This window comes from Mya arenaria, chromosome 6 (assembly GCF_026914265.1).
Source record: "Mya arenaria isolate MELC-2E11 chromosome 6, ASM2691426v1".
NCBI classification, from domain to species: Eukaryota; Metazoa; Mollusca; class Bivalvia; order Myida; family Myidae; genus Mya; species Mya arenaria.
The window spans coordinates 48,596,868-48,607,404 of record NC_069127.1 but is presented as its reverse complement, the minus strand read 5'-3'; the positions used below and the strand labels follow the sequence as shown (position 1 = coordinate 48,607,404).

The following is a 10,537-nucleotide window of genomic DNA, read 5'->3' as shown; positions in this document are numbered from 1 at the left end:
CACGCCATTTACTGGGTAACTGGGCAATTCGACCTAATCAATTCGGCACCAACACATTCGGCACCCAGTCGACTCAGCACCATAAAGCATAGCCAATTCGGCACATAATTATAATTATCTTTAACTCAACTTTTCTCACTTTCAGTCGTTATATGGTTCGTTTATTTCAACAAAACTACCTTTCACAAATGATTTGATCATCCAATATGGGTATCATATATTATTTTTTCAGTTATAATAAATGGCTCATAACTGCCGTATGAACATCTGATTCTTTTTGTTATTCAAACTATTTTGTTGTGTTTTCTATATAAACACAACATATATATTTATATAAACGTATACATTTGTTCATTTGAGGATATTTTGACTGTATATATACGCACACGAATATCATTCAGAAAGTTGCCACGCGACCCCGGTGTACTCAATTAAACTATATGGTTATCAATAAACAATGGTACGTTAAAGATAATTATTAATTCCACACCAGGGGTTGAACGGATAGGGTTAATTAACGAGACACATGCCGACACACTATGACGTGTTTCGGCAGATAATAATCTCATCAAACAACAAATAGCTTTGTCGAAGATATTTTTGAACTGAGAGAAAACTAACTCGTATTATTTTTATAAGATAATTGAATCTGACAGGTCTAAAGCTCTCGTTGTTAACCTGTAATAATTAACAGTAATTTTTTATTTTTAAAGAAGCCCAGTTTGGCTCTCAAAACTTTGTACGTCTACTATAAAGGCGAACCTCTTGAAATAGTCGACAACTTAATTGTTTATGGCATAATGCATTGTGTTTAAGTAAACAGGCTGTATCGTTAAATAATCAAGTAAGTCTCTTATTAAAGGGACTAGACACCCGATGGTAAAAAATGCCAAATACAGTATTTCCTCAAAACAAGCCTAGACTTGTCAATAGAAGCTAGTAGGAGGCCAGGCCGATAACACATCATTTTACAGCGTTGAAATCGCAACAATCACGTTGCTGTCTCAGCTGAGATTACCCGTTTAAAAAAATAGCGCATATTGGTTTTCCAGTTTAAATCTGCACTCTCGCAGATGAACATTTTTTCAACTTTTTTATTTTCTTGTTTTGGAAAGAGCAAATTTTTGCGGAAATATCTGCAAACCAATGATATAAGATTGCTGACAAAAAGTCAGTTCGCAGATTTTCATATTTCCGTTCGATTAATTTGTTATGGGTTAAACCGTTACTATTTTAAACGGTGTAAGAAAAATGCATAACACATCAATTTTTGAACTTTGAAAAATCTGCGATCAGTTTTTGCCAGCAGTCTTATATAGCTGGTTTCCATGGATTTTTGCAATAATTGGCTCGTTCCAAGACAAAAAATAAAAAAGTCAAAACGTTCAATCTGTGAGAGTGCAGCTTTAAATCATATCTGTTTATGTGTACAGATAAATATACCGCCTTTTTCTAACTTACTGGGATTAACGTGGTAGACAACCCTAGTCAAGTTCGAATTGGAAATAATGCGCAAAACAGCGAAATGTGCATGTGTCGTTAGCGATTTGATACATCAGTTAGTAAAATGCAATGCATTGTACACAACGATGTCAATGTTATGTAAGTTTTCTTTTTTCCTTGCAATTGTATCATCTGGGGTTTAGTCCCTACCTGTGAATGTATTAAGAAAAAACTATCAATAAATATGACGTACCTTCTAAATTTACGCTACAATTGCTTTACTCATTTGGTTCGATCCCCAACTCTGCGAGTTCAGTTTGGGTTGTTTTCAAAATCAAAATACATAGAAAGGATTAACCTTTAATTTTGTTAATGAAGTTTAGGGGTTAAGCAAGGCACATGTACAGGGGCGGTTTTCGGACAAATAGTGTGCTATTCTATATTTAGGAATAGACACGTGCTATTTTTTAAATATTTGTTCGAAGTACATTGTACCGTATATCCGTGTTTTTTATGCGGGGACGGTATCAAAATGTGTAATTGTATGACAATTGTTAAAAATATTTTCCATACGCACTTCCATTATAAATCTGATACATATGCAGTTTTTTATGAATTAATCGCAATAATGTCATACATGAGCATTCTTAATATTACATATTAAATACACTTGAAACGTTCCTTATATGACAACGATGATCACATGCAGGAAGTGTTCTTTATGTTGTATCTAATGCTTTGGTGTGTAAGTCAAAATAAATTTCTGTTCTGGTCTGTTTTATTGTATTGTGTTCTGTTCTGTTTGTTTTGTTATGTTCTGATCTCATCTGATATGTTCTGTTCTGTTCTGATCTTATCTGATATATTCTTTTCTGTTTTGTTTTTGTTATGTATGATGTAATATTTTGAGCACGAATAACATTACCATTATCTAACAAAGAGCATTATATCCATGTATTTTGATATATGTACACACATTTACTTTACAATTATGTGTAAGAAGCAAACCGTTAATGGCGCATGTCGGACTAGCTGACCAGGTGCCGTCTGCTTGACAGACGATCAGACTACTTCCGTTTCTGGTAAAGCCAGTATTACAAGTCACTGCCGCCGGCTCATTGTACGTCGTTCCCGACGGTATGTCGGCGGATCCGTTATTTGGCGTAGGATCCCCGCAGTCTGTGAAACATGATTAACAAAAAAGAAATAAAAATATGCTCTGACAATACTGCAACATTTTACATTTGTCTAAACGATGAAAACTTAAACTCATTCATACATAATTTTATTTTTTCATATTAATTGATACGCCCCCTTAATATATAATGGTAAATTCGATTAATACTTTTATTGTAACAACTTTGACAATAAACTAAAAAAATATGAAACCTGATTCATTAAATAAATAATAACAATAGTTGAATTGTTGGTACACCAAACCATTTGTTGATGGATTGATGTTGATAGAATACGTTCTTCTTTTCTTGATTAATTGATTATTTATTATAGATCGATTTATTTAGTTTAAACTTTATTTAATTTTACAACGATTGTGAAACAAGCTGTTGCAACTTATATTAATCACTCTCGTTGGCACGATTTTACGCGAGAGTGTGGTCTTGTGTTGTTGGGAAACCGGAATACCCGGAGAAAACCCACTTGTCCGACTTGGTGACCACTAATCAAACTCACATACGCCCAGGCCGGGAATCGAACCCGGGTCGATTTATTTAATTACTCTGTCTGAAAGTTGATATAATTTTCTTCTTTCAAACACGTTTCCTAGGCGAGTTTATAAGAATGTACCCCTGAGGGGGATCGAGCCCAATACATCTTGTGTGAGAGGCGGACACCTACACCACTAGACCACCCTCACTTCCAAGACCACTCTCACATCTGTTGACCTATTGCATCATGGTTTCATTCTACGCTTGATTGATCATTGTTTAATTGATCGGGTGGTCTTATGATTGGATGGATTGATTGATTGATTGATTGTTTGATCAATTGATATTACTATTTCATGCATTAATTTATTCGTGCATTCATTCATTTGATTGTTCGTTCGTTTATAATTTATAATTTTTATTTTCATATTATGATATGGACTTTTATTTGTTTGCTTACCGACAATTTTGCAGGTGGCGGTCCCATTCCACCCCGTGACGTCGCAGTAGACCACTTCCGGCCCCTGTAGATTGTACCCGGTGTCACATGACAGCGTGGCCGTCTGGTCGTACAAGGTGCCGCCTGAGTACGCCCCGTTTGTAGCAGCCGGAGAGCCGCAATCTTATAATACAAAATTATTTTGCATTAAGATGACCGTTGTTAATCCACCAGTCAATTGTAACCACGCCCCCTCCCCAAGTCCGGGGAATAGCGGGGACCTTGACTTTTGATTCAGCCAATCCCGGGTAAAATCCATTTCCTCCGGCGACAAACTGCTGGTCAAATCCCCGCCAAATACCCCCGCACCCGGGGACATCCTAGGCAAGATCAATTCCACGCTATTTTCGGCGCGAAAACAAAAAGACCGCATTCACTCGGCACTGCGGGGCCACATGGAAGGTAAAAACACGGCCCATTTTTCCAGCTATCCCCAGTTTACCCAAGAGCGAGGGGGGCGTGGTTACAATTGTCTGGTGCATAATGGTGTTCAAAACGTGCAGTAATAAACAAATCATTATTGACATTATGTCAATCTATAGGAAGGAGTCTTAAAATAGAAGTGTGTATTCCTTTGTACACACTTATATAAGAACTGTAACAATACGTTTATGTGATTATAACAAAGACAGGGCTAGGCTAACCTAAAGGAAGTTGATTGAAATGAAAATATTCAAACTTTGCATCGGAATGTTTGCAATGGCATAGACACTCTTAATATACAAGTAACAGTACACAACAAGTTTCGGGAAACGGAACCTGTACTGTTTAAGTATAAAACTTACCTTTCCGTTCACAAGTCGGAGTAGCGTTCCAGCTACCCGTGCTTTGACATGTGATGACGTCACTTCCACTGATGTCATAACCAGAATCGCACGTGACAGTGACAACAGAAAGGTAAGTGGTGTCGCCGCTGTCCACACTTCCGCTAGTAGGAGTAGGGTCACCACAATCTACAAATAATGATTAGTTATAGGAGTTCTGTTATTTAGTTAAGTTTTAGAACGTCGCCATGTATACTCTCGGCTTCTTGAATATGCAAGGGCATATTTTCAAATGTTGAGCTTGCATGAGGTCAAACTAGGTGTTAAAAAGTTGCGTATGTTTATTTAACCACACTGTATAAACTTCGTTACTCTATGACTTATCGTACACTCATTTGAGTTGCAAAGCACATAGAGCGAGAGCTGCCAACACTCTTAAATTACCAAAGGTTGTTGTTTCTACAGACAGGTGATCCACTATTCAAGATCATTTATACAAGTGACATGACACTTACCTACAATCTAACACACGGTATTTATCGACCACGTGTCGTTGACACAATCAATGAAATCCTCCCCCATCATGGTAAAAGCCGTATTACTGGATATAAACCCGAGCTGACCACTGACGTATATGTTATATGCATGACAGGGAAACTTACCTACAATTTGACACGTGGTATTGGTCGACCACGTGTCGTTGACACATTCAATGTAATCCTCCCCATTCATGGTAAATCCCGTATCGCATGATATCAGCGCGAACTGGCCACTGTCGTACAGGGTGGAGCTTCCGTTTGTAGGTGTTGGGTCCGGACAAGCTTAAAAAGGAAACAATTTTAGAACCATGAATAAAGAACAAAAAATAACACTTATAGTCATTTAAAGCAAACAACTCGAATAAGTGGGAAATCCAGCCTAGATACAGCTTCATTACATTTTTTGTAGGAAATAACAATTAATAGTTTATATTGTATATAAGTAAGGAATTGAGTAATTGTACACGTACAGGACGGCAGCCATAGCTTCCCCAAAAATATTAGCGATGTTTTGGCGCGTTTTTCACTGGGACGTAGCTATTTATTGAAAACCTCATTTGTAAAGACTATGTTTTTATCTGAACAAACATCATATGTTTTGTTTTATTTTGTCATTGAAGTCAAAGGAGTAAAACATGATAATACATTCACATCTATACGTTTCTTTCGTGCATCTTTCAAGTGTAACACTGTACCGTGCCCCTTTAAGACATGTTATATATAATCGGCTTTAATTTGCTATTCACAAAAAGTCCCTTAAAGATCCAACATGCCTTTCAGATTTCCTATTATGTTTCTTGACCTATATGCGTGCCTGATTGTTTTAGATAGCATCAGACCATTACACTAATGCCTGAGGAACGTGGACTTGAAAAGAAGTAAAAATATGTGTTTTCATACACCCACTGATAATTGGACTGAGGAAATTAAGGAATTATTATTGTTCACAGGGGATAGTTGGCCTTGTAATATTTACGTCAATGTCGGTGAAATATTGGGAAATCGATTAAGTTGTCATCGTTAACTGCTTGGTTAGGTAATCAAACTCTGTGGATAGAGCTGGTGTCAGTTTACCATAGAAATGGTGTACGGTATAGGAACGCAAAGAACTTTTCTGAGGATTCCATTTCATTCCATTAAAGGTCTAGTTTAAGGAATGTTTGGCATGGTAATCCCCTGCTGTGCATCTCCTGCTACTTGCACTGGTGTCACAGTAGGGGCCAATTTCCTGTGTATTTGTTTATTGGCTCAAGGCCATTTAGGGTCCATTTCTATAATAAACCCCCCAAATCTGCACAGCAGGATACCCAGGTTGGAGATCTGATTAGACAATTAGGCAATGTGATTCAGATCAATACACAGAGCTTGTTTATTATACACGGTTTAAAAGGGGGGGGGGCACTTAATGGAGGATTAAACTAGGCCATTAAGCGTCTACCTGGTGATTCATTATAGTTTGGGCAACATATGAAAGGGACTTATACCAATATGTTAAATGAATGACTAAAATACATGAAAGATGAACTAATCGTAGTTTGATTTTTTTCTGTATTTCAACTTAAACGGAATAAAATCTCGAAATTGCTCAAGGCCCAAAAAGCGTGTTTGTTATATTATTTTCGATACTATTGTACTCTCACAGATGTACCAATTTTATATCTTTTTTTATTTTTTGTCTCGGAAAGAGCAAATTTTGCATAAATATCTGCAAACCAATGATATAAGTTTGCTGACAAAAGATCAGATCGCAGATTTTCATATTTCCGTTCGAAAATTAATGTTTTATGGCTTAACCACTAACGGTTTAAGAAAAATACATAAAACATCATCTTTTTAACTTAAATATAAAATTTGCGATCTAATTTTTGTCAGCAGTCTTATATAACTGGTTTCCATGTATTCTCGTAAAAATTGGCTCGTTCCAAGACAAAAAAATAAAGAAGTTGTCAAAACGTTCAATCTGAGAGAGAGCAGCTTTAAATCCCTTGAATATGATTCCAAAGTATTAGGGGTTCAGCAGGAATCTAAAAGTCTCATATTTGAGAGTCAGATAACTTTCGTTTCATTCCGAATACAATTCGGAAACCATGGAACGAATCATAATATCAAAACCGGAAATGCTTTTAAAATAAAAAAAATACAACCTAAATCTTCAGCCACTGAAATTGCATAAAGCCAATCATTAAGGTCTAGGCTTAATCATTAGCCATTGAATTTGTATTATATTTCAGTAAGATGACCTGAAGTAAAATCTTAATTATTAAGCTACGTTCACTCCGAAAAAGTTCAATAATTTAAGTTTGACTTCATGTCATCTTACTTAAACAAAGAATTACGTTCTTCTACGTCAAATGCTGCTTACCACTCATTACACGTGAAATAGTTTTAAACCGATACAGTAATCATACGTTTAGTAAAGGAAGGCAGAGATGTCTTTATAACCTGAGCATTTAATACAAAAAATGTCAAAAAATAAAAGCGTCCGAAAAAAACAGTCGTTCATGACCGGTTCATTTGACAAACACACCGGCTATATGATTGAAGTGTTATTCCAAACTGAATGTGTTTTTTTTGTACCAGTCCATTGTAACCACGGCCCCAAGGTCCGGGGGTATACCGGGGATAGCCGGGGAAATGGGCCGTGTTTTTACCTATCAGGTGGCCCCGCAGTGCCGGGTGAATGCGGTGGTTTTGGCTTCGCGCAAAATATAGCCGGGAATGGACCTAACCTAGGCTCCCTGGGTAGCGGATGCATTTGGCGGGGATTTGACCATCAGTTCGTCCCCGCAGGGCGGAGATTTTACTCGGGGTTGGCTTGACCGAAAGTCAAAGTCCCCGCCAATCCCCGGACCTGGGGGGCCGTGGTTAAAATTGACTGGTGCATTACATCCTCACCTTTTTGTTTCTAAGGAGAATACGTCAAACCATCCATAAATAAAGAGACATATGATCGCAGACAGAGAACAATATGGAGTAAGAAGTGCCACAAATTTAATTACATGTTTAACTCCAAAATCAAATATTGACCAATAATTATTAAAGCTAGTAGTTTCGAAATTGGGACTAAAACCCCTCGAAATAGCGATTGTACGAAAAATAACACCTCGAAAAACCGATCATACGATATATAACTCCTCGAAAAAGTGATCATTCAATACATAACCCCTCGAAAAAGCGATCATACGATATATAACCCCTCGAAAAAGCGATCGTTCGAGATTTAACCCCCCAAAAAAAGCGATCGTTCGATATATAATCCAAAGGAAAAGCGATCATACGATATATTACCCCTCGAAAAAGCGATTGTAGGATATATAACCTCTCGAAAAAGTGATAGTTCGATATATAATTCTTCAAAAAAGCGATCATTCTATATTTACACCCTCGAAAAACCGATCATACGATATATAACCCCTCGAAAAAAGTTATCGTTCGATACATAACTCCTCGAAAAAGCGATCGTTTGATACCCCACGAAAAAAGCGATTGTTCGATACATAATCCCTCGAAAAAGCGATCGTTCGATAGATAACCCCTCGAAAAAGCGATCATACGATATATAACCCCTCGAAAAAAGCGATCGTTCGATACATAACCCCTCGTTAAACCCCTCGAAAAAGCGATCATACGATATATAACATCTCGAAAAAGCGATCGTTCGATATATAACCCCTCGAAAAAGCGATCGGTCGATAAATAACTCCTCAAAAGGGCAATCATACGATATGTTATATATGTTTGAAAAAAGCGATCGTTCGATATATAACCCCTCGAAAAACCGATCGTTGGATATATAACCCCTCAAAAGGGCGATCATACGATATATAACCCCTCGAAAAAGCGATCATTATGTATATTACCCCTCGAAAAGCGATCATGTAACCACTCGAAAACCTGGGAGTGGAGTGATATGCAACTCTTGGTGTAATATGAAATACAAACGATTTTATAATGCAAACAAAATTGGGTACGTTGCCTTTTGACGTTGCCTTTAATAGTTTCATTGTGCGTTTCTTTCGGCATAATCACAAGCAGAGTTAAAATCAAGTCAAAATGATAAAAAAAAATATTGCGAAGCTGTATTCATTTACTTTAAAGGTGGATACCGATTAAACAAGATATCTGTATTACTCAAACGATTTTATTTGGTTTAATGATGACCAAACGATAAATTACATAATTAAATAAGAACAATTAAAATTATACAGCGCACAATTTTTTAAACAATGTTATTTCTTATATAAGCGTTGATAAGAAAAACAAAAACACTTACCGGCATGTGTCAGTAAAATCCATGGTGTTGTAAGCAGTAGACAACAATACAGCAAAAACTCGTACATTATGATGCCGCAAACACCGCACCACAAAAAATCAACAGGCACACAATCACAAACTCAATAACAATGCATTATCATAACTGCATTAAAACTCAAAATTCTCCGTTTAAGATTGCTGTTTGATAATTATATCATATGTGCTCTTATAGTCTTCATAGTTCGACAATGTTCTGTAAGTTTCACAAATGTTCAATTTTATACATACTAAGACATTGAAAAAATCTTTTTCTTTTTGTATAACCGTAAAATACGAATTCTTCAATTGATTCTCCACTGACACAATTTAACAATCAATTAAGTACTATTCCTACAAAGTGATGAAATGACAACGGTGATATTCTAAAATTCTCGTAACATCGAACAACACTACCCTTTGTATGACAGATAACAAATAAAAAAAAATAAACGACGTCGAAAAAACTCTAATAGTAAATAATTAAATCGCACAGAAACGCTTAACAAAGTCAATGTGGCAAAATGTGTTACGCATAAAGCCTGTCGTGATCGACTTCAAAAAAGCTAATGTTAAATAATTAAAATATCAGCTTAAACTAATTTTAGTATTGTTTTCGACAAATAAGCGCTCCGCAATTATATATCAATTCCGCAAATTACAGACACGGGCAGGCTATCATTGTTTGTTTTATTTCATCTAAAGAAATTTGAAAATACCGTGCGTTACTCAAAATAATTAAAATGTTTCAAATTGTTTTCGAAGGCCGCAATGCTTGACTCACTTAACCCTATAACGTAGCATGTAAAATTTCATATATTTGATGACTTTGAACAATAGCGCCGCGCTTCCCTCGCTTAAAGACAAACTTATATTTGTCTAATTTAATCAATGATTTGAGCTTTAGTTACATCCTTTCGTGTCGGGGATCAAACTATCCTTCAAAATCATCAGCTCATTAAAACGATCTAAAATACGGACGAAACTCGAGATGCCTAATATTAATATTGACGTTTTGTTCATCGCTAAACCCTCATTACGATAAACAATAAACAATAACAAATCATAGAAACGAGTAAACACATTTTTCGAGGTTTTGCAGTATTCAAATAGTTGACATCGATTCAAAAATAGCAGTTTCTGTGGTTAGTCGAATAGTTTAATGAAAGATATAGATCATATCGGTAAAAAAATGTATATTTTAATGCGCACATCTTAAACCGCTTAAGCCTGACAAATAAAATAAACGCAGTACATTCAGAGACAGCCAACATGTTTTGTTTTTTTTAGGTTTCCCCGTTAAAAGAACCCTATGGAAGAAAAGATATCATTTAT

At 36.2% G+C, this 10,537-nt stretch overlaps 1 protein-coding gene across 1 annotated transcript; it reads right to left on the bottom strand.

Annotated features, from left to right (window-relative positions):
- Nucleotides 1-4,193: 4,193 nt before the first annotated feature.
- LOC128237850 (C4b-binding protein beta chain-like) lies at nt 4,194-9,257 on the bottom strand. The gene is made up of 4 exons (XM_052953429.1): nt 9,186-9,257; nt 5,036-5,194; nt 4,395-4,562; nt 4,194-4,204 (listed from the first exon to the last, which is right to left on the bottom strand). Exons 1-4 carry the CDS (start codon nt 9,250-9,252, stop codon nt 4,194-4,196), a joined length of 405 nt encoding a protein of 134 aa, XP_052809389.1. The 5' UTR covers nt 9,253-9,257.
- Between the last annotated feature and the right edge of the window lie 1,280 nt (nt 9,258-10,537).

Bases quoted from the DNA above. Each gene is read 5' to 3' on its own strand.
- LOC128237850 (XM_052953429.1), bottom strand. From the start codon at position 9,252: ATGTACGAGTTTTTGCTGTATTGTTGTCTACTGCTTACAACACCATGG. The intron at 5,195-9,185 runs GTAAGTGTTTTT...TTCCTTTTTAAG, and splicing joins GATTTTACTGACACATGCCG to CTTGTCCGGACCCAACACCT. The intron at 4,563-5,035 runs GTAAGTTTCCCT...CATTATTTGTAG, and splicing joins TACCACGTGTCAAATTGTAG to ATTGTGGTGACCCTACTCCT.